This window comes from Arvicola amphibius, chromosome 15 (assembly GCF_903992535.2).
Source record: "Arvicola amphibius chromosome 15, mArvAmp1.2, whole genome shotgun sequence".
Lineage (NCBI taxonomy): Eukaryota > Metazoa > Chordata > Mammalia > Rodentia > Cricetidae > Arvicola > Arvicola amphibius.
In genome coordinates this window covers 34,011,969-34,037,035 of record NC_052061.1, presented here as the reverse complement: position 1 = coordinate 34,037,035, position 25,067 = coordinate 34,011,969, and the positions used below count along the sequence as shown (strand labels likewise).

The 25,067-nt window shown below is 44.9% G+C and overlaps 1 protein-coding gene across 1 annotated transcript; it reads left to right on the top strand.

Annotated features, from left to right (window-relative positions):
• Positions 1-1,330: 1,330 nt before the first annotated feature.
• Positions 1,331-12,243, top strand: Gabarapl2 (GABA type A receptor associated protein like 2). Its single transcript, XM_038312737.1, has 4 exons — positions 1,331-1,491; positions 1,794-1,849; positions 3,124-3,296; positions 11,636-12,243. Exons 1-4 carry the CDS (start codon positions 1,458-1,460, stop codon positions 11,724-11,726), a joined length of 354 nt encoding a protein of 117 aa, XP_038168665.1. The 5' UTR covers positions 1,331-1,457; the 3' UTR covers positions 11,727-12,243.
• Positions 12,244-25,067: the final 12,824 nt, after the last annotated feature.

The window sequence follows — 25,067 nt, the reverse complement described above, 5'->3', positions numbered from 1 at the left end:
CACCGGCGCACCATGGCCTAGTCATCCGCCGCTTTATTTTTCTAAATATCACCTGTCATTTAGTTTTTCATCTTTTCCCATGAGAACGCAAACTCTGCCACAGCATGGGTGGATGGGTGCTCATGGATTTCTCCTGGTTTCCAGAGCAGCATTCCTGTGTGCCACATCGATGCCCAAGTGTAATATTGAGAGGTTCTTTCATTTCATGGGAGTCAGACACACAGTCTTTAAAGTTTTCAAATTATATTTATATATTTATTTAAAAAATATATATATATATTTCTCATGCATTTGGGTGTGTGTATGTACAGAGGCATGCCACGGTGCACACATTGAGGCCAGAGGATAGCCTTTGGAAGTGGCTGCTCTTCTTCCACCGCTTGCGTTCAAGGGATTGAACTCAGGTTCTCAAAAAAAAAAAAAAAGCTTGGCAGCAAGCACCTTTACCTGTTGGGCTGTCTCACCCCCGACTCCAATTTAAAGCAACAAAAATACTTTCAGAATGAAGCTGCAGTCACAGCATCCGTCAGGAATTTCAACTGTAGGAAATGACGGATGACAGCATCAGATACAGGCTTGACCGATGCAGCAGAATCACAAGCACGTGCTCAGGTGCCCAATTAGCTGCATATTCGTGTTACAGGGTCACCGGCGCATAAACAGATGGTAACCCAGAGCGAGCCGCTCTGATGACTCCACAGCGACTCAGCTAGGGGTGAACCTCAAGGCTTAAGGCTAAGCAGGTGACACCAGCGGCTCAGGCTGTGATTGCTGAGCCACTCCCACCGCCTGCTCCAGGGCCTCGGCTGTCTCACGACCAGGGGAATAATCCGCTCGCCAGTCACACTTAGCTTCTGACAGCTATCTGTGATACTTGCTCATAAATGTTTATGAATGTTTAAGTATGTAGTCATGAGTCGAGGGACATGGAATTTGTTTAAATCAAATTTTAGGTACGGAAACGCCTAAGCTAGAACTCTAGGTTGTCACCAGTACGCATCGCCACACAGTGCTTAGAACTGGTTATCCCTCGATACTCAGCTTCCCGTCTTGTCACCAGGCCAAACATTAATAATCATATCTTTCCAAAGCTTCAGATTTCCCCTATCAGCGCCTTTATAAGCGTTCTAAGCTATGTGCCATAACCTGTCCGCCACACACAATCCCCAGACCCCATTCCAGTCGCTCACAGACACCTCAACCACCTACGTTAGCCGCCAGTCACAGGAGAGCCCCTTGGGGGGTCTCCTTCTAGGCTCCGCCCCTCACGTAAGTTCATGCCCCCGGTGCATTTACCGGGCGCGCCGGAAGCCCCGCCCCGGGTGGTTGCCAGGCTCCGACAGCCGGAAGTCCCGCCTGCCGAGTAGTCGTCGCTGCCGTCGCCGCCTCCGTTGTTGTTGTGGTCTCTTCTCCGACGTCCGCGGCTCAGAGAGCCGGCCCCGTCGCCTCCCGCCGCCATGAAGTGGATGTTTAAGGAGGACCACTCTCTGGGTAAGCGCGGTCGGCCTGGCCGGGCCCTGGGTCGCGGCCCCTCCCCCACTCGCGTCGCCCTGCCGGTCAGCTGGGTCGCCCAGGCCCCGCCAGCCTGGGCGCCTCCCTCGGACCCCTGTAGCCCTCCGCGAATCTTGCTGGAAATCCGTGAGGGGGTCCGCGGCCAGGGACCCGGGGGCGAAGATCGGGGCGTCCGCGCGCAGGCTGCGGGCGGCGAATGGCGGACAGGAAGATGGGGTTCCGGGAACTGGGGACGGCAGGCGGGCAGGCGCGACAATCAGTCCGGTGTACTTCTTTCGCAGAACACAGATGCGTGGAATCCGCGAAGATCAGGGCGAAGTACCCCGACCGGGTTCCGGTGAGTGTGGACTCCCCGTCCCCGCACCCTTCTGTCACCCTTAAAGTCTTGGAGCTGTGTCGGGCGGGTGCGCTGGACCATGCAACAGTTGATAAGTTAAGGTCTCAAAGTGGAGCCAGAGACCGGACGGGCTGGGCTGGGGCCGACCCGAGCCTGGGGCGCAAGAGGCTGGTGCTGTTCAGGGGCATCAGTGCTGAATCTTCCGATCTAGGGCAGCAAGCTGCTTGCAGCCTCTAGGCTCCCTCGCCAATTATGTAAGGAACCGTGTTCTAGGACAGGGCAACAGGTCACTTCCACTTTGGGGAATGGTGGGGGACGGAGACTGTCACTTGGTCTTGGATAGGGTACCATAATCTCAGGGCATTCGTCTTTAACTTTGAGCCATTAACTTGTAGTTTCTTTTCACCCTGGTTGTGCCATCCTTGCTTGACCAATAAATCTGAAATGCCACCTTTGTCTTTAGTCAATAATAAGTATGATGCTATATTGCTGCCATAGTTGGGGAGATGGTTTCTGATGTCATTATTGATTTTTGAAGTACATAAAGTCTTATTGTTGTAGCTCTTTGCTTGTAAACAGTTCCTTTGAGGAGAGAATTAGGAGGGCGGATGTTAGCCTGTTTAAAGAGAAGCAACAGGGCCAAAAGAAAACCTTGGCTCCCAGGTGGCTGGGTATGTAGAGCATTGCCATTAGTTTATCCATTCTTCTTTCCACTGTTGCTGGGGATCTTAATTCTCTAGGAGTGGGGATCTGTTCAGGGATCCTGGCTTTGGCCAGATAATATTTCATCTGCCTAGATAAAATGTTAGAAAGTTAGATGGTGGAGGTGGTGGTGTGCGCCTTTAATCCCAGCGCTCAGGAGGCAGAGGCAGGAGTGTCTCTTAGTTGGTCAGTTAGAAAGTTTCGTAGCTGTGTTTCTCTTATAGGTGCTGAGATCAGAGATGAGAGATGCAATTGACCAAAGATAACATTTTGATCAGTTCTAGACCTCCAGAGTGTGGCTTCCTAAGACACAGGTGCATCTACTCACGCTGTGCATTTTCCCACACACTGCCTTGCCCACGCTGTGTTCATCATACTGTGAGGGCAGAGCTGTATGTTAGGTAATTCGGTCCAGTGCTTATGTGCACTTGTGTGCCTTTTCCCTCCCACTCCTTCCCCTCTCATCTATTTACAGTGCTGGGAATCAAGTACAGGCCTTTGTGCATGGCAGGCATGTGCTCCTCTTTTGCTGAAGTACAACCTCCCCTGCTGACATATCTTGACTTTTCCAGGTGATCGTGGAAAAAGTCTCAGGCTCTCAGATTGTTGACATTGACAAAAGGAAGTACTTGGTTCCTTCTGACATCACCGTGGCTCAGTTCATGTGGATCATCAGGAAAAGGATTCAGCTTCCTTCTGAGAAGGCGATCTTCCTGTTTGTGGACAAGACAGTCCCACAGTCCAGGTGAGAGGGCTGTGATGGGCCTCTGGCCTAGTAATCCATTTGCTGATTATAAAACCCAAACCTTGGGAGGTATAAAAGCTTAAGAGTTCTGACTGCAGTTCTTTGTTTTGTTTGAGACAGGTTTCTCTGTGTAGCCTTGACTGTCCCAGAATTCACTTTCTAGACCACACTGGTTTCAAACTCAGGGAGTTGCCTGTCTCTGCCTCCTTGGGATTAAAGGTGTGTGCCACTACCCCCGGCCCCAATTGAAACTCTTAATTTGTGTATCAGTAGCTTCAGAAAAACAAACAAACAAACAAACAAAACCACAGGGCACAATTATGTAAGCGCTCTGTTAAACAGAGGATCTGGAGTTTATGTGATCTGTATGGATCTGTGTGTGAGCAGAGATCAGCACTGGTGTCTTCCTCAATGGTTTCTCTACCCTGTTTATTTACTTTTATAGACTTAATGCTTGTTTTTCTTTTTATTCACTTTTTAAAAATTATGTGTATATATGCATGGGGTGGCACAGTGCATGTATGGAAGTGAGGACAACTTTGGAGTTGATTCTCCTCTTCCGTCATTGGCCCTGAGGTTGTAAGGTGCAGCGTCTGTTGTGAGACAGCCTCCCTGAGCCTGGAGCTCACCGGCCTGCACTCAGGTCCTCGTGCTCACATAGCAAGCGCTTGCTGGGTCATCTGCTAAGCCACCAGTCTGGACTTGAAAATGCACCTGTTGTAGCCCCTCAGAAGTTGACTAAGATACCCAGTGTTGGCCCCTGGCCTCCACATATGCACGAACATATCTTATACCCTAAATAATTTATTCTTACAAACAGTTCAGAACTTTCCTGAGCTTGAACCATAAGTAGAACTGAGGCCTGCAGTGAGGTTTTCACCTACTGACTCATGTAATTGGGTCCATTTCTCTCTACCAGGAGCCTGTAGGTCCCGAAGAGGCTCATCTTTAGATCATTGCTCTGCTCAGTTACCTCTAAACATAGTCAACTCTTTACTGTTCTCCCTCAGTGTGAATTTCTTGTCACATCTTATTTTTAGTGACCCAAGCTAGGTTTCACACTACCCTAGAAGTAATATTTCTATCAGTTTAAGCTTTCAGAGTCCAGGAACTAGCCTAGTTTATAAAAACATGATTCACTGAAAACTACAAGATGCTGGGTATAGTGGTACATACCTGTAATCTTAACTCTTAGGACTCCCAGGCAGGAGGACTTGAACTCAAGGATAGCCTGGGCTGTATAGAGACCCTGTCTCAGAAAGAAAGAAAGGAAAGAAGGTGGAAGGGAGGGAGGAAAGAAAGAAGGAGGAAAAGAAAGTTAGTTCCAGAAGAGGCCTAAGCCAAATTTTAGACCTATCAGAGGTGAAAAGCTCTGGCTATTATTCTCTAGGTCTGATTCCTTCTTTACTAATCTCTACCACCTATTTGTGGTGTCTGGTAGACAGGCAGTAGAGGAGAACACAGGAAGCTTCTCTAAATAAAGCCAGTATTTGCCTGAAGAGATAGATAGGAGAAAGGCCAGTGCCTGCCCACTGGGTGCTACTGGTCTGTTAATACCTATAGCTCTGGAGGTCTTATTCTCAGGACCCTCTTACCTAGCCTTCCTTCACAGGCTTTTGGGTAGTGTGTTGTCAGGTGTGCACTTTACCAAGGGAGGAAGCCAGGCTTCTGTGGGTCCCTCTTGACTTCCCTTCAGGTAATAGAGGAGCTTTGAGAACTTATACAGCACCTTGGTGATTTCTTTTCTCCTGCCTGGAGATGGTGGCTTACTGGGGGGAAGTCAGAGTAGGATCAATGGCACTGGGTTTGTTTTCCTTAGTGCTGATGGCTCTGTATGGTCTGAGTGGTGGTGGTCCAGTTCCTTGTCTTGCTAGGCATGTGCTCTACTGCTTAGCCACATCTCAGCTCCTTCCCATTACTACTAATGATGACATTAAGGTTTCTCTGATGGCTCCATAGTATCTAGCCATTACAATAGCTGATAGATCTCATTACCCGTTTCCTCCCTGTTGTCCCTGAAGTATAAATTGAGTTGAAAGTGGAAAGTGGTTCTCATGCATCAGAGGCTGTTTCAGAGCCATTTTCTCTCCAAGTGCAGACAAGCTTTCATTTATCCCATTTGCCTTTTCTAGTTTGGTAATACTCTACCCTAAAGCAGATTATATTTGAGCAAAGTTAGGACATTAGGACTGAATGACCGGAAGTCCAGAAATCAAATTCTGACTCTTCAGGATAAAGAGAACACCAAGTCCCTTAGTGCTTAAGTACTTCTTGCCCTACACTTAACTGCAGGCCAATTTGTATTCATTTGGGAGTTTTATTAAAAATGTAAAAATGTATTTATTGATGGGTGGTGGTGGCATATACAGGTTGATCTCTGAGTTCAAGAACAGCCTCATCTACACAGTGAATTCCAGGTTAGCCAGAGCTATGTAGAAAGATCCCATTTTAAACAATAAAAAGGATTTAGAGCTGGCTAGTGGCAGTGGCCAGCCCTTTTATCACAGTACTCCGGAGGCAGAGGCAGGCAGATCTCTGCGGTCATGACCAACCTGGTCTACAGAGTGAGTTCCAGGACAGCCAGGATGGTTGCTCAGAGAAACCTTGTCTTGAAACAAAACAACAAATAAACAAAACCCCCAAATGTATTTGTTATGAAGTTTGGGATGACACACATCGTAAGTTCAGCTGCTGGCAGGAGGGGGCTGTTTGAGGGAATACATACAGTAAGACCCTGTCTCCCAGAAAGCAAAACCAAAACCCAAATTTGTTTAAAAACAAGAGGCATGTGACATCATCAGACCCAGGCAGATATAAATACCTACTTACCACAGCCCAAAGCACCAGGGTCTCTTTCCTAAAGCTGGTGCTGACTCAGCTTCACTGTCTCCTCTGTCTGAAAGAGGTCTCAAAAGGATGGTGAGATGTTTTAGAGCCCATCTTTTGTAGAGAAGTGTGCTTAAACTAAAACAATTTTGATCATTTCTGGGTAGGTAAGTACTTCTTTCAGAAATGGCTATTGGTCTGGTGAAGATAGCTCAGCTGGTAAAGGTGCTTGCCACCAAGCTTGATGAACTGAGTTTGATCTCTGGAACCCACATGATAGAAGGAGAGAACTGAGTCCTATGGGTTGTCCTATGATAATTTTTTGTTTTAAAGAAAAGGTGTGCTTTAGTAATGGCAGAAGATTGTGCAAGAGGGCCATCTGATCGGAAGGAGTAGTCAGCTCTGTTTTATTTGGGCCATTAGACTTGCACTTGACAATCAGTGCCTTTCTGGCTCCTCAGCTGTGTGGTCATTGTCTCTGTCCTCCCCCGCTGTGCAGAGAGACAGGGAAGCACAGGAGCTGTGCAGCAGATGGCTGACCAGGTGTTCATCACTCCAGCCCAGTTATGACTCAGTGCCTCTATGCCCTGCCTTTGGTTGAGAGTTGAAGGCAATTCCACTGGGGTTGGGTGCCCACTTGAGCCTTAGGTCAGCCTCCCCAACCAGTGCTATTGAGAAGCAGAAAGTGAATGTTTGCCTTGGGTTCTCATAGTTAATCTGGGACCTGGTTCTTACTAGGACTTGACTTTACCGTTGGTCAGTTCCTGCCTAGGAGAAATAACTTTGCCTGGATCTGTGATCCGGATGGAGGCGTGGGAGCGGCCTCTAGGGAGCAACTGTGGCTCACTTACTTAGCACCCGAGATCTCCGCCTCACCTTAGATTGACTCCATGCTTTGCCATTCTTCACTAGTCAGAGCCAAGAGGTCAGAAAGTGGCAGTGCCCCCGTACTCTCAGAAAATTCTTTCTAGGTGCCTTCATATAGTCCTGGACACTACGGCACTAAAGACTGTGGGTGTATTTTACAGAACCTCCCAGCAGCTTAGGTAGGGAGCCTCGGAATTGTGGTCTGACTGTTGTTCACAGGTTGGGCAGCTTGCCTGTCAGCTATGTTAGAACTGCCTCTGCTTTAGGACTCCTGACCTGCTGACGGCCTGCTCAGCTCTGGTGCTAAGGCCTTGGTTTTAAGAGGGAAGCTCATCTGCTCTGAGGTTTGTAGAGCATGTCCTAAACTCACATATGCCTGCCTGTGCTTCATTTGAGTAAACTTTCAGTGGAATGTCTGTTAGTATATGTGTGAGAAGCATTGTTCTCAGGAAGATCCTTGCCAAAGGTACAAAGATCTAATGCTAGGTCACTGGGACAAGCCTACCTGTGTGTTCACTTGGAGGTGGTACAGGTTGGAGAGAAGAATGTTTTCTGGTTTTGTGGATAAATTGTTTCTCCATGTATTAGTTTTTACTCCTTTGGATTATGGGTTGCAATAGTACGACTTCAGGTTGTTGTGAGAATAAAAAGTTACTATATGTATGTATTAAGAAAAGAGCTTAGAGTGTTAGGATAGGTAAGATTTTTATTGTCAACCTCTATAGTTACTTGGGCACTGTTAAACAAATCAGTGAACCCAGTGTTTACTTAAGACAGTGGAACTGGTCGGGCAGTGGTGACGCATGCCTGTAATCCCAGCACTCTGAGTTCGAGGCCAGCCTGGTCTACAGAGTGAGTTCCAGGATAGGCACCAAAGCTACAGAGAAACCCTGTTTCCCAAAACAAAACAAACAAAAAAAGACAGTGGAACTGAGCTGCTGGGGAGATGGCTTTAGTGCTGAAGAGCAGTTTCTCAGCTTTTAACTGTTCGGAATTTCAGTTCCAGGGTTGCCTGTCTTCTGCAGTCATCAGGCACTTACATACACAGATATACATGCAAGAAACACACACACACACACACACACACACACACACACACAAAACTAAAACTAAATTTTTTTAAAGTAAATTTTTAAAAAGCAAAGAGAAGCAGTGGAACACAGGCCATGTACTTATGGCCTCTACCCTGTTAGAGGTCAGGACTGAGTCCCAGGTCACGCTTGGCCTAGACAACAGCTGTTCCAGCGCTGCTCATGGTTCACTGTGAACAGCTTGTGGAGTCTGGGTAGACTGCAGGAGTGGGTCATGAAGCTCTGTGGTATTTGTAGTTGAGCAGTGGGGTTCAGAATTGCTGTATTAGTACTTCTAACCTCCTGGGAAAGAGTGGAACCAAGGAAGTGCTGAGCTGAGCACTATGAGCTCCTGCCATTACACCCATTTGGTAACGACAGTGGGGAGGTGTGAGAACAGGCTTCTTCAAGGGCGCCCTGACCGGGGCCAAGGACAGCCCTGTGCACTGTCGCAGTGTTTCCAGTTTGGAGGCTCCGCTGTGTAACCGTCCTGCTACCTGCTGGCTTTTCACTCATTTTTGACTCATCACCTCACTTCTTAATCAGAAGAGAACTCTCTACACCCCCAGAAGACAGGCGCCTTTGTTCTTAATACGGCCACACACAGACTCATCTTCAGCATTTTAAATCATTCCTGGAGCCAGACAGTGGTGGTGCGTGCCTTAAGTCCTAGCACTCGGGAGGCAGAGGCAGGTGGATCTTTGTGAAGTTTGAGGCCAGCCTGGTCTATGGAGCAAGTTCCTGGACAGCCAGGGCTACAGAGAGAAACCCTGCCATGACGCCCATCCACCCTCTCAAAAGAAAAAAGTATGCATATGAAAACTAGAGAGGGCCATTGAGATAGATAGATCATGAGCCAGACTTTGAGTGAAGCAAGTAGTGGAGGTAATGTGGGCAGAAGGAGGCAGTGGGGATGGAGACCCAGGGAGACGGAGGGTAGAATCGACCAAAAATTTAAGCATTTATGAGACCGCCTCAAGGAGACCTGTTACTTTGTATGCTTGGGTCCCACCGCAAGAAATCTGACTTCATTTTGTTCGTGGAGATGCTGGTAAAGCTCTCTGGAGATCTTATGGCAGCCCAGGATGAAAGTCAACAGAGTAGGTGCTCTCACGACCAGCTTCCTTCTATACCCTGACTTACCAGTGGAAATGCATGCAGACCTCTTGTGGGTTTTAAATGCTAGTAGCTCCTTAACACTCAACAAGTTAAAAATGGGTGAAATCACTGGGTGTGGTGTCTCACACCTTTGATCTCCGGTACCTAGGAGGATCTCTGAGTTCAAGATTGTAAAGTGGCATTTCAGGACAGTCAAGACTACATAATAGACTTTATCTCAAAAAGAAAAAAAAAAACCAGCAAAAATAGGTGAAACTAACTATTTATTTAAGTGTGAATGGAAAATTTTTCATTTTAACATGTAACCAGACTTGTTTTATTTCTGCAATCTTGTGTTTTTACACTTAGCACATCTCAGTTCAGATGGCACATTTTAGGTGCTGAATAAAGATCCTGATTTGTTTTAGAAGCAGCCATATAGGATATTCCCACAGGAATTTGGCTCAACAGTGCTGTTCAGAGAAGTCTGCTTTTTTTCTTTTTGTTTGGTTTTCTAGATTTATTTAAATACAGGAAGAGTTTTATCTGCATGTGTGTATATATATACATGTATATACACATATACATATATATTTGCACAGTGTATCTGCTGCTCACGGAGGTCAGAAGAGGGTGTCAGATTCCCTTCTGGAGTTATAAATGGTTGTGAGCTGTCATGTGGGTGCTGAGAACAGACCCTGGGTCTTCTGTAAGAGCAATAGGTGCTCTTAACTGCTGAGCCATCTGTCCAGCCAATCCAGAGAGTTATTTCACAATTCCAAATGGAGAGCCTCACATGGAGAACTGTTGTGATTGCAGAAGATGACAGCCTTTTTTTTTTTCTTTCTTTCTTTCCTAGACAGGGTTTCTCTGTAGCTTTGGTGCCTGTCCTGGAACTAGCTCTTGTAGACCAGACTGGCCTCAGACTCATAGAGATCCGCCTGCCTCTGCCTCCTGAGTGCTGGGATTAAAGACCTGCACCACCATCACCTGGCGACAGGCTTTTTCTTATTCATACCCATCCCCCACATTATTAATAATCTACCCACACAACCATCCACACAAAACATGCAAATGGGGCAGGAAGTGAAATAGGAAAGCAGAAACTGCCCCTTGGTAAATGTAGCCTGTGTCCATGTTTACATATTGGTCTCAGACACCAGCAGCAAAGCTGAGGAGGAATCATTGCTTCACAAAATTGAGGTGCTGGATCCCTTCCTCATTTTCCCATTGCTTCTCGGTTGGCTATATACTTAGTTGTTTTTGAGACAGGGTTTTATGTATCCAGGCTGACCTAGAATTTGATATGTAGCTAAAAGTGACCTTGAATTTCTGATCATCCTGTCCTCAGTGCTGGGTTTCTAAGTTTTAGCCACCATACCTAGGCTTTATGCAGTGTGGGAGGTTGAACCTATGCTGTGGGTATGCTGTGCGAGCTCTCTACCAGCTAAGCTACACCCTGCTGTGTCCATGTCTAAACAACTGTTGTGACCAGGGCTTGTTCTTGGATCAGCATCTCACTGCTGGTTCTGGTTGACCCACCACTTCTGACTGTACTCCATCAGTATGGTCACGTGATCAGTGCTTGCTTGAGGTTGCAGTGGGTGTTACTACTCTCATTGAGACAACTCAGTTTCCTGGCAGAGAACTAGATTAGTTCTCCACTGCAGTCTGTTTCACAGCATAGGGAAGGCTTATTTTCCACCCACATGTTTAGTTTAAGTAATCTTATTTTTGGAGGCTTTTGGAAAGCTTCAGCAATCTTTTGTTGCATTTTATTTTTTTGCAATAGTGGGGATCCAGTCCAGGGCTTCACCCCTGCTGGACAAACACTCTATCACTGAAGTACATCCCTGTTTCTTTGGATCCCAAATACAGTGGAAACTTTGGGCATTGTGCACAAGGGTCATTTTGCTCATGGTGTTGTATAGATCTCTGGGGTTTGTGGTCTGGGTGTGTTCATAGTATCCACCTGTACCTTCGACACAGTCTAAATTATAAACATTCAAATAAATACCCTGAAGAAGAGAACCCAACATGTTCTTGCTTTCCGGGGATAGTCCTTTTGCTGTTGGTTTTGCTTATTTTGCCTATCATTGTCATCATTTAAGTCATCAGACGCCTTTGCAAGGCATTGGCTTCTTGAAGGGCTTCAGAATAAATAGGGACTGTTAGGCGCGTGCCTGCCGCTGTACCTGCATCCTGATTTGTTGTGATCTCCCACTTTGTGGTGCTGGAGATTGAACCCAGGATTGTGCTTGCTGTACGGGCTGTACCACTGAGCCACCCTCCAGCCCCATCTTCATTTTTTCATGCTCTGTTCTTTCTCTAGAACAGACTGCAGGTCACAGCAGGTGCTGGAATTATTTTTACCCGCTAAGCACCAACCACAAAGCTCTTCATCCTTAGGCCTAATTTTTCCACTCGATACCTGGACTCACTTCTCAATGATTTCTTTTTCTTTTTTTCTCTTTCAAGCCTAACTATGGGACAGCTTTACGAGAAGGAAAAAGATGAAGATGGATTCTTGTATGTGGCCTACAGCGGAGAGAACACTTTTGGCTTCTGAGGGCCAATGCTGGGCTAGGTGCACCGTTCCTGCTTGTGTATCTTGTAAATAACTGGCTGTTTTCAGTTACTCCACCAGAGCCTCTTCACATAGACCTACTAGTGCATTTGTAACTGGATTTATTTCTTAATATATTGGAAAGTTTTGTTTCTTTAGATTAGTAAATTATCATACAGAGTTTTATTTTCAGTTTTCTTTTTGTGCATTGACCTCATGGCTATATGCTTCAAGGAACCTGTCCTCTGGGAATCATATTTAATGAAGATATTTCCATAATGAAGGGGAGGTAGGTGTGGCATTAAAGTGAAAAGGAGGGGTGATGCATTGTTCTGGATTATGTTCCAAGTGTTAGGTGGCTAAGTATTAAAAGCCCCCAAGTGAAATCCTTAGCAATCAGAATACACTTGCTTCACTAGATTTTGCCAACTGCAAATCATGTTGGATTAAGCTAATCTGTTCTTCTTTCTGAGACTATTAAGGTAAATAATTAACAATAAAACTTCCTCTTATAAAGGCATTACAGTGTGACCATGTCCTTATTCACCTTCTTTTGGATGAGTGAGAGAAATGGTTCCTATTTGTCAGGCCTGGAGAAGGGCTTATAGGCCATGGCAGCCTAACCTAGGAGGGAAGTGGTGGCTGGTATCATAAAAGGGATTATTTTTTTTCCAGTGGATAATATAGTCATAAGGTTCAGATACCAGGGTTATGTAAAAAGGTATACATTGCAAAGTCTCACCTATACAACTGTTTTCAGATCTCTGCTGCTTATGGAAAATTGACTTCTATGGGCTTTTTTACCAGCATTTATTTTAGTAGCATTATTAAGTATGAATATATGCATATACATTTTTTAAAAAGATTTATTATTGTGTTTTGCCTGCATGTATGTCTGTGTGTGGGTGTGTCAGATCCAGTGGAACTGGAGTTACAGACATTTGTGAGCTGCCATGTGGGTGCTAGGAGTTGAACCTGAGTCCTTTTGAAAAGCAGCCACTGAGTTCTCTTAACCACCATGTATATACATTTTTTTGTTTACATAAAATAAAACATATATTTATACATTGCATTTTTTGTTTTGTTTGAGACAGGGTTTGACTTTATAGTTATCAACCTGACATGTATACAACTTTATGTGTACTTGTGCTCTTTTGTTTGAGATAGGTCAAACTTCTTGGAGCTCATTATGGGGCCAGATCTGCCTGCCTCTGTCTCCTGAGTGCTGGGATCAAAGGCATGCCCCACCAAGCCTGGCTTGTACCTGTGTTCTTTAAGGTACTTCTTTCTAGGCTCTTAAATTAAGATTAGATTTCTCCTGAGTTTCATAGTTTTCTCACAAATTAGCATAGGTGTGTATGCTTGTCAGAACACAAATGCATCTTTGAGAACATGGCTTCATATCTAAATCTTCTGCAAATGGACTATGTTGGTGGCTGTGCAAATGGACTATGTTGGTGGCTGTGCAAATGGACTATGTTGGTGGCTGTAACCTTATATTAATCATCAAAATAAGGACATCAGCTAGGAGTAATGGTGCTCACCTTAGTTCCAGCACTTGGGAGGCAGAGGCAGATGAATTTCAGAGTTCAAAGCCAGCTTGGTATACATAGTTCCAGGATAGCCAGAGCTACATAGTGAGACTTTATATGTTTTGAAAATAAAAACAAACAAAAAAGGAAACAAAGTATCACTCAGTGATGTAAGGACATGTAGTTAAAATAATAATCATAAACTTTAAAATTTTATTTGATGCATGTCAGTGTACCATGTGTGTGCCTGGTACCTGTGGTGGCCAGAGGGTCTGAGACGTAGAATCAGAACTGGAGTCATGACTGGTGGTGAGCTGCCGGTGGGTGTAGGTCCTTTGGAGGCAGTGCTCGCAGTTGCTGAGCCGGCTCTCCAGCTTCTCTTTGTTGTGTGTTGTCTCAGTTTGCAGCCCTGGCTGGTCCTCTGAGTGTTGGAACTAAAGATATGTACCACCACACCTATCAAGATTTTTTGTTTTCTCTTAATCAGAATATATAAGCAGGTTGACACAGCTCTCTATTGATGAGTTTCTCAATTGGAATTATGAAAAACATTTTTGTCACAACTAAGTTTTCTTGTAGATTTTCTTTAGTGGCCTGAAAGTCCATCTCCCAAGCTACTACCCAGGGTGACTCAGACTTCTTAGGAGCGAGGATTGAAAGATTTCCGTAATAACTCCACACACAATCTGAGGGTCATTCTCTTTATTATTCTGCAGCTCTTATTCACTTGTCTAATTGACTCTGATTCTCTTTAGTTCTTATTCTCTCTATCCTAAATCATTTCCAGTTATCTGTTTCAATTCTTCATTCCACTTCTTCCTTGCTTCTTTGTTCACCTAGCTTAAATACATTTTTTTACAGGTGACTTGAGGCAACAAGAAAAAAGCTACAAGAATTACATCTCATTGGTCAAAGCAACTTCCATGGGTAAACAATAATAACAGTGGCATTTACCATGGTAAAGCAAGGTTTCAATGTTTCTGGAGTAAGACTGACCAGTGGCTGGGGGTATGACTTTTTAGGTTGATTTGTGTTAATAACCTTGGTTAGACATCTGCAACTCTGACCTTGTGTAAAGTTTTTAACTTTTATGATCCTTTTACAGAAGCATTCAGTCTAGTTTGAACTTGCTCTAAGGTAAAAAATGAGCTAATTATGTGTAGCTTGTCTTAGACGGGGAGAAATTGTTTTCTTGTGTTAGTCTGAGTAAAAGAAACAAAGCAGGCTTTTAAGTGTTTTCTAGTCCTCATAGGACAACAAATATAGTTACGAAGCATACTCTAGTATATTTTCTATACACCAAAATTATACAGCTTAGTGAGAAGTCATCTTCCTGACTATCCACAGATATATGTGCCCATAACATTGAGACACAATCATGAGATAACACATACACATCACATGAGGTTACACACTACAATGCAGGTATTGGGGAGACACTGTAGCTGTTTTTGCATGTGTGAAATTACAGACAGGAAGCGGGTGATGCACACCTTTAATCCCAGCACTTGGGAGGCAGAGGCGGGGTGGGGGGGATCTCTGTGAGTTTGAGTCCAGCCTGGTCTACAACAGTGAGTTCCAGGACAGCTTCCAAAGTTGCAGCGAAACCCTATCTCCAAAAAACCAAAAAACAGAAATTACAGACAGGACAACAGTTTCTGGAGTCAGTGGTCCTGCAAGCCTTGCCCGAACAAGTTTCTTCTCCATCAGAGAAGCGCTCCTCTGGTGGGTTGACATCTGGATACTAGTTGTCACCTGCTGCAACTCCCACAGCCTCCAACTTATTTTCCTGGCCAAATAAAATGTGTGTTTGTCTTTGCTGGTAGTTTGAAACTAGAAGCAAGTAAAAGTTGGCCTTTGATGAGCTATGGATAGGAAGATAGCAAGCTAGTTGTTAGAGAGGAGTCTTGTTTGTGGTCAAGTGCACTACCTGAGTCTGGCCTAAGCCATAGAAAGACATGGCTTGAGCTAGTTTAGGACGGTTCCCTGGCTGTGGCTTTGTTTTCCTGTGTGTTGATTTCATTCTCAGGCAGATTCTTTGCGTGTGATGGATGGCAAAGATGTGTCCATCAGCTCAGCGTCTCTAGTGAGGGAAGAACACTTGTTTGTTTTTGAAACAATTTTTCTGTGCAGCCCTGGCTGTCCTGGAACTTGCTCTGTAGATCAAACTGACTTTGGAACTCAGTGTTCTGCCTGCGTCTGCCTCCCTGGAATAGAAGTGCTGGGATTAAAGGTGTGTGTCCCTACTGCCCTGCAAACACTTCTAGTACAAACAAAAGTCCAGTGGACTGGGTGTGGGGGCACACGTGTTAATCCTGGAGGCAGAGACAGGCAGAGCTACAGAGGAGCCTAATGGGACACAAATGGTCCTTGGCGGAGCTAGGCAAGGCACAGCTTGTCAGCCCAGATTCTCGGGAGGCTGAGGCAGAAGCACTGAGGCCAAGTTGGAGCAACAGACCATTTCTCAAAACGAAAGTCTCTTGATGGACTCTGACCCTGGGCCACAAACAGCTCTGCCAGGGACAGGTAGACAGGAATGGTGAGTCTCTGAACTGTTTGAAACAGAACAGGACAAACAGAAGAGGGAGCTTTCCACAGGCGTTTTGATCTATATCTGTCTGTAACCACAACCCACAAATGCACCTAAGAAGAATAATGAGAAAAGTCTCAAGGCAAGTCACTGAAGGTGACCGTCAGTTTTTAAAGGAAGACTCCAGCTTTCTAACCAGCCAAGGATAACCTTGAATTCTGATCTTTTTGTCCCTCCTGAGTGCTGGCATTATAAGTACACCCCATCACACCTGGTTTGTAACTTGCTGGGGATGGAGCCTGGGGCTTGCACATTAGGTAAGCCCTCTCCAGTTCAACTGCATCCCTAGCCGTGGCTATCCCTAACAGCCACCCTGTGCAGTAGTGAACTTGGCTTGACCATGCGGACAGTACAGGATTATAATGTGCTTGGACACTGGGGCACAGTATGAATAGAGGATCATCTCGTCCTGTCTGAGTTTACAAACAAGGTTGTCAGTGCCATGGTTGACTCTGTTGGAGTGAGCTGGAAAGATGGCTCAGCTGTTAAGAGAGTGTACTACTTTTTTTAAAAAAAAATTTATTTAGTATACAATATATGCCTTCAGGCCAGAAGAGGGCACTCAACCTCATTACAGATGGTTGTGAGCCACCATATGGTTGCTGGGAATTGAACTCAGGACCTTTGGAATAGCAGGGAATGCTATTAACCGCTGAGCCAGCTCTCTAGCTCAAGAGTGTACTATTTTGCAGAGGACCCAAGTTTGGTTCCTAGCATACATGGCATGGCTCATAGCTATATCTAACTCTTGCTTCTCACACCTCTGAACTCTCCAGCCACCTGCACTTATATGCACACACATATACACATAACTAAAAGTAAAAAATGAATCTTTAAAGAAAGTGTTGAAGCAGCAGAGAAAATATCAGCTTCAAAAACCCACCATTTGAGTTGGAGAGGTATCTCAGTGGTTAGGAGAAAATACTGCATTTGGCAGAGGACCCAGGTTTGGCTCCTAGTACCCACATAGGGCAGCTCACAACTGTTTGTAACTAGCCTCAGGGGAGCCAGTGCCCTCTTCTGGCCTCCAAGGGCACTTGTACTCACATGTGCACACACCCCTCCCCCCCCCAGTACACATAAAAAATAAAATCTTTAGGGGGAGGAGAGATGGCTCAGCAGTTAAGAGGACCTGGGCTTGGTTCCCAGCACCCACATGGTGGCTCACAGTTCTCTAACTCCTGTTCCAGAGGCTCCAACTCTCCTGGCCACTGCACGGAGACACATAGTGTACAGACAAAGGCAAAACACCCATACACACAAAATAATTAGAAAAAATCTGGGCCCTGCCTAATGACTTGGACCTATAATAATTCCAGCTACTTAGGAGGCTAGGACAGGGGAAAAAAAGGCTTCAGATCCAGTGCAGAACTTGCCTCAGTAGCCCATACAAAAAAGCTAGAAAAACACACCTTACCATACCAATGCAAAGAAGTCTGGGAAACATTCATTTTATCCAGTAAATACAAAAATAAAATGTTACTCAAGAGTAAACCTTAATTGTATTCAAAACTGCTTTTTTATATCTTTTACTTTTCAAGACAGGGTTTCTCTGTGTAACAGTCCTGGCTGTCCTGGAACTCACTTTGTAGACCAGGCTGGCCTCGAACTCACTGAGATCCGCCTGCCGCTGCCTCCCAAGTGCTGAGATTAAAGGCGTGCGCCACCACCGACTGGCTCTTTTTTTTTTTAACTTTATTATTATCATCTTTTTTTTCTTGTTTTTTGTTTTGTTTTGTTTTGTTTTTCGAGACAGGGTTTCTCTGTGTAACCGTCCTGGCTGTCCTGGAACTCGCTCTGTAGTCCAGGCTGGCCTCGCACTCACTGAGATCTGCCTGTCCCTGCCTCTGAGCCCTGGGATTAGAGGTGTGCGCCACCGCCGCCCGGCCTACTTTTTAATATCGTAAATATCAAAAGAAGCCGTGAAAGTTGGAACAAGTGGAGCACGATTGCTAAGCAGCAGCTCCACTCTGAGTGGCGCTGGCAGCAAACCCAGGACCTCACATTTGCTTCCTAGGCCCACAGTTACAAATTCTGATGCTTTTATGCACCGGTTATAGCCAATTAGAGGACAGAGGAGGAGAGATGTTTTATTGCTAACAGGAGCAAAATCTAGAAGCATTTTGGAATAAGTTTAACATAGACTTCCAAGACCTTCAGGGAGAGAAAAAGCGAAGAGTACTTACTATTGCAGGAAGTGAGAGCAGACCTAAAGGATACAGCAGTGCACATCTGCGCATGTGAAGATGCGCGCCACCTCCACCATGAGTCATTAATACCATTGCAATGAAAATCCCATCAAAGGCCAAGGGTAACAAGGAATGCAAGAAAAAGCAGTTGAGACCAGTTTCAGTAGACACATGACAGTATCATTAGTAATACTAATTAGGAACACTGTAATCAAGTAACTCAGAGGCTGAGACAGCAGTTTGAATTTGAGGCCAGTCTGGGCTCTTGAGAACAAAACAGAACAAAAGCCAATGGTGCAGTGTGGTTCAGAGTAAAACCAAGAGAACTGACCATATTTACAATAGACAGCACGGAAGCTGGGTGTTGGGGTACGTGCCTGAAGATCTGCTCATCTGCAACACCTTTGGTGCCATGCCTTGGCGAGCTTTGATTTTGGGTGTGTGCATTCACAGGCATATGTGTGGGTTTGTGTGCATGTGCTTATAGAAGCCAGGAGTCAACTTTGGGTGCTGTTTCTCGGGGACTATTTACCTGGGTTAGGCTTTGCTGATTGGCCAGTGGGCCTCAGGGGCCTTCCTGTGTATGCCACCTCACTGTGTGCTCACTGGTGCATACAATCACACCTAGGTTACTGTGCCTGCCTGGCTTTTTTACATGGGTTCTGGAGGTTGAACTCAGGTCTTCATGCTTGTGTGCTGGGGCCATAAACTCTGATACTTTTAATTTTTTATTTCATTGGGTTAAATAAGGGCATTTTATTCTGCAAGCATATAAAGTATTTGGAGCCCATCTTCCCCCATTCTCTGCCACCCTCCCCTGTTACTCTCTGTTTCCCCAGACAGTTTTGTTTCTACTTTGTCATCTGCACATATGCATGTGATCTTCTAGAGAAAATTATTTATTATGTGGTGTAGGAAGTCCTTATGTATATGTGTTGCTTTTATTGGTTAATGAATAAAGAAACTGTGTTGGGCCAGTACAACAAATTGGCACTCCAATGTGTGCTAGCTAAATCCACATAAAACCTGGGAGGGCTTGAAAAGGAATGCTAGACACTAAAAATCAAAGTTTACCCGCATTTTCTTCTTTTGGATAGGCTTTGCTTGATGGCAGCATGCTGCAGCTCCTTTTTTTTTTTTTTTTTTTTTTGGTTTTTCGAGACAGGGTTTCTCTGTGGCTTTGGAGCCTGTCCTGGAACTAGCTCTTGTAGACCAGGCTGGTCTCGAACTCACAGAGATCCACCTGCCTCTGCCTCCCGAGTGCTGGGATTAAAGGCGTGCGCCACCACCGCCCGGCAATTAAAAAATGCAGCTCCTTTAAGAGAGGTCTTCCTGAATCATCGGTAGCAAAAAAAAAAAAAAATCTGCACGGTTTCAAAACAGCAGTTTCCTAAGGCAGCTTGGTACTAGCCACTCCTTGGCATAGCGTTTTAGAAGTGCTCCTGGGCAGAAAATGATTTCAGATACACAATAGGAGATTCAGACATAAGAGACCTCTAAACGAGTCACAGTGTGTTTAAAAAATGTACACAGGCTTGAGAGAGAGAAGAAAAAGAGTAAAGAGACAGTACATGTAATATAAAAGAGTACAGACAGTCATAAATTAAGGGCGTAAAGATAATAAAATAAATATTAAACTTGTAGAAAAAGTAATAGAGTAAAAACAAGCCATGTAAAGATAGAATACACAGAGACTATTCTATATACTGGATTATATATATATTATTGTGTTTTCTTTAAATTTTTTGACTTTGAAGGAGCTAAGTACAGAGAATATATCATTGTATGGGCTGCTAAGCTAAAACAGCATATATAAAGGTATCTTGATTTCAGAATTTGGGTCTAAGAATATGTTACTTTGGAAAAGAGGTTCTTCTATTGTTTCCATAGAAGATGAGAACCTATGGATTTCTTCCAGATTAATATGGTTTGATGGACCAAGATTTTCCCCCCAAAGGTCATCATGTACAACCCCAAAATTTACTTCACCCAACAAAAAGCAGGAAGTAGTCTGGAGAGAATTTGTCCAAATTCACTAAATGTTTGCTTACAAATGTTTGTTTATATTTAGAGGGGGGTATGCTATAGAGATGAATACTTTGCATTGATATGGATCTTGGTTTATTGATACAAATTTAAGGTAAATTTTGTTATATGTATATTTCTGCTCTTGATTAAGGTATTGTGTTTATGCATCTCATTTAAAAATGTAATGTATAATTAAGAAATATAGGTTAATAGATAGTCATCTATAATAAGTCAAGCTTGTAGTTATGTTAGGTTTTCTAGATGTAAGGAGATATATTTCAGATGGATAGTTAGTCTTCAAACTTCAAAGACTAACAGAATATGGCATTTAAAATGTTTAAGAACTTAGAACTTGATGGGGCGGTGGTGGCGCACGCCTTTAATCCCAGCACTCGGGAGGCAGAGGCAGGCAGATCTCTGTGAGTTTGAGGCCAGCCTGGTCTACAAGAGCTAGTACCAGTACAGGCACCAAAGCTATAGAGAAACCTTGTCTCAAAAAAAAGAAAAAAAAAAAAAAAGAAAAGAAAAGAAAGAAAGAAAAAAGAAAGAAAAAAAGAACTTAGAACTTTTCATGACAATGAGACTCATTTGCTCCTGGTAGTACCAATTACTTCAAGAGGAAGATGGGCATCGAAGAGGCTACTCGTGGAGTTTGTTAGCCATTTGGGCAAGAAACTGCTCTTGCCTGGACTGCTTAATGTTATGCTGTGTGAACTGGACATGCAGGACCCACAGGGAAGTGACTGAACTTGTCTAAAGGTGAGACCATCCTTCGGGTTCCTGCTTCATGGAACAGTCTGCTAGATACTGTGGGCCAGTGCCTGAAGATGGGGGCCCGCAACATTACAGAAGACCTTTGGGTTAACTGTCCAGGTAGTGAGATGTCTCTGTAATTTTAGAGTTTTGGAAGTTGTTTACAATACATTTTGTGTTTATTTAGGTAATATATCCTTCTGGAGTCTTTGATGGAGTTGAAGAATAGATAGTTATAATTATAGTTTTCCTTAGTTATGATAATAGATATAAATGTTGTAACTATAATTTTTGCTTGATAACTGTTTTGTCATATGTAATTTTACTACGTTAAAGTTAAAACCTTCCTTTTATTTAAACAGAAAAGGAGAAATGATGATGGAAGTCCTGTATATGTTTCTTTTATTGTTTAATGAATAAATAGTCTACCTTGGCCTGTGATGGGGTAGAGTGGAGCTAGGTGGGGAAAACTAAACTGAATGCTGAGAGAAAGAAGGCGTAGTCGGGGAGACGCCATGGAGTTGCCAGAGGGGACAGATGCGAACTGCCAGCTGGAACCTTACTGGTAGGCCACAAGCCTCATGGTACAATATAAAATAATGGAAAGTGAGCTAGTTTCAGGACAGGCTCCAAAGTCACAGAGAAACCCTGTCTCGAAAAAAAAAAAAAACAACCAAATAATGGAAAGTTTTAATAATTCTACATGTAAGAGCTAGCTAGCAATATGCTTATGTGATTGGCCAAGCAGTAATTTAAATAATACAGTTTCTGTGTGATTATTTCGGGAGTCTGGTTGGCAGGAAAACGAACAAGCGGCCTCCTACAACAATTATGATTACTTCCCGTTGTACCTATCATCTTGCAAAATAACATAACTGGTTTTTTTATGGCTGAAAAAAATGGACACAGGTTGTTTTCATAACTCTGCTACTGTGAGTACTTCTGTAATTAATACTTACGTGCAAGCACCTCTGCTGTTTACCCGGAGTCTTTCTCAGTGAACTTGTCCGTTCCCTCGAGACACCACTGTCTGTGCCTCACTAGCTGTCGTCCAACTACTGCTTACCCCACCCCCCAAAGAAATCATGGCCTCCTGGCTATCATCCCTGTTCTGTAGTCCATATCTTTATTACAGAGGACAGTGAGCTCTCTAGATGTAATTTCTACCCCATGACCTTTCCCTAAGTCTACAAAGCGCTGAGTTGTCAGGATAAAACCATTCTCCCTGTAGGACATCCTCCTCACTGTGCCCCAACCAAATGCATGGTCAGCGTCCTCCCAAACTCCTCACTCTGCCAGTCTGGCCATGCTCTGTCCTCATCTCCACCCTTACATATGTCCTCTACCTCAAATGTCTCCCCTCAAAAATGTTCCCTCCTGTATGTGCCACTTGCTAACCCCAGTCCTTTGCTGAACTCCAAGGTTCCTGTGTCCTTCTCTCAGGCTGGGTACTGGCTTCCCTCACAGTCACCTCCCTCTTCCCTCTTCCCTCTTCCCTCTTCCCTCGAGTTAAGGAGCATCATGAAGAGACTCTTGTACCTCAGACACAGAGCTCCGCTCACACGCCGTTCTCTCCCTCTCCCCACTTCCTTCTGAGGATTTCTTCCCAGCAGCATTTGGGACAAGTCAATGGGAATACTCTCATCTCAAAGGACTACATAGGACTGCACTGTAGAAAGATTTTAAAAAGTGCAGCGAATTCCCCTTCGCATCTTTATTTCTCAGGGAGTAAGAAGCCAGCTGACAAGACAAAACAACAAAAATCCCTGTGAGTGGCATGGAGTCAGAGCCACCGAGTCAAGTTCCTGTCATCAGCAGCTTCGCTCCTCTCCCAGGTCCTGGAGGGAAGCAGTCTGCCAGCACGTGTGTACCTGCCTCCGCAACCAGACTTATCCTGTAGGCTTCCACCGAGGGTTTTTTTTTAAGGTTTGTTGGTCTTTTAAGGTTTGTTGGTGAATGCTGGGCAAGTCTAGACAGCAGATTGGATACAGCTGCTTCAGAGCTGGAGGGCAGACCCAGACTGGAAGCTCCCAGGCACAAGCTGGGTCAGCGCAGTGAACCGCTCTCCCCTCAAACCTGTGCTGCTACTCTGCTGATGATTATTAACCTTCCCAGGATCACAAGTCACATTCAACTCTAACCCAGCATCAAGCTCTCTTTGTGCTGTAGGTCAGATGGTAAGGAGGCCTCTGTGCTTGTATGCATGCTACAGAAATGCAAGTGTGTTTTAGGGTCCAGCATATAGTTAGCTGGGACAAAATAGCTCTGCTTTGGACACGGAGTACATTCCAGTTTCTTTAATATGAGTTTTGATTTCTTCCCCCCGCCTGACAGGGTTTCTTTGTCTTAGCTTTGGAGCCTGTCCTGCTGTCCTGGAACTTGCTCTTGTAGACCAGGCTGGCCTTGAACTCACAGAGATCTGCCTGCCTCTGCCTTCTGAGTGCTGGGATTAAAGGCATGTGCCACCACTACCAGGTTTGGGAATAAGGATTTCAACATAAGGACTGGGAAGGAGACAGACACACAGAGCAAGGCAGAGCTGGACTTTCAAGTAGATTTGAAGGTAATATAAATGTTCCTCACAGAGCTCTTTTGGAGCTGGTCCAGTCTGTCCTGTCATTCCCTCACACTCCCTTTGCCCTCGGCTGCCAGTCTCTCAGTGCGGCAGTTACTATACTATATGCTAATACAGAGGAACATTCCTGGTGGAACTGGGTTAGTTGAACAACATTAATACTGCAGGAAAATACCACTGGGAAAATCATTCCCCAGAGGCCAAAATAGCCCATAAGAGGCAAAACCAAAACCAGAAAGTTGTTGAAACGCTGTATAGGAGGAAGGGTGTGTGTAAATATTGGAAGGAGCGGTGTCCTAAGGCATCGAGCACATTTTCTTTCTTAACAAAACCTAATCAGCACAAACGGCTATCAGACCCTGCGTGCACCTACTGTTTGAAGTGGAGTTAGTTGCTCAGTGTCCCCGGAGGGCTTCACAGAGAAGCCTATTGTTAAACTGAAGACTACTGGGAATGGGCTCTATGGTCCTACTCCATTGTCAGGTTAGTGTTGCTGCTGAGGGGCCCACCGCCTCTCCCTTGGAGATGCTGAGTTTCAATGTGCTTTTCATTCTCTTGGCCGCCTGAGCAAAGGGCCGTCACTGTTTCCATTGTGAGCTCTTCCCTTTGGAGTGGGGCCAATTTCAGGGAACATTCACTTGAGACCAATGTTTGGCAATTTGGGTTCCTGCTTGGAGTGATTTTCTGCCTCTGCCTTTTCTCCCAGAGACTCTGCCACACTCGGTCACCTAAAAGCAGTGCCAAACAGATTTGGTTTGAAATGTTGATTCTTAACCCTTGCTGGTTCATCTGGATAGGGGCAAAATACCAAATCCAAACTCTGAGCCCCACAGGTGCTAGATTAATGCAAAAGTTCCTTCCCACCCCTCAAGTACCTGTCCCCTGTCACTAATATAACTGAGGCCATATGCACGTGCATAGCATCAATAGACTGAAAAAAAATGTCCCATGCTTTATGAGATGAATTAAATAAAAAATGCTGCAGGATCCCTGGTGGCTGCAACTGCAGAAACACTGCAGGTCCCTGAGTGGCAGCAGGTAGCAGGTCCTGAAAGCAGCCAGTCCCAGGCAGGGATGGCACAGTTCCCCGAGTGGCTGCAACAGGCCACAAGGAGAGACAGACAGATGGGCAAGCCACGAGACCACACCGCAGGTCTCTGAAGGCCGCTGGTCCTGGGCAGGGAAACACAAGGCGGGCGAGAGACAGAGACATGGATAGGCACGCCATGCAGAGTGAGGTTGGGTACTTATTTAGTGGGTTATGAAATGTAAGGAGGAGGAGAAGAGCAAAGAGAGAAAGAAGAGAGAGAGATAGAAGCTGCCTCTTTGAGAGGGAGAAGGAAAAGGAAGGGACTCAGGCTGCAAGCAGGAAGATCTGCCTGCCTCAGCGGATGGGGGAGGGAGTGGATGGGGCTTGTCTCTTAAAGGGACAGGACAGATTATTACATTTTACATATCCAATTAAGAGGTCTAATTTACTTTTTGTTTTTGAGACAGGGTCTCACTATGTAGACCAGGCCATCCTCGAACTCACAGATACCTGTCTACCTCTGCTTCTCATGCCCAGATCAAAGGTACATGCTACCACACTCCACCTAATTAAGAGATGTTTTTGTTTTTGTTTTTATGGGGCTGGGGGAATAGCTCAGAGTAGAGAGAATACTTACTTAGCCATGT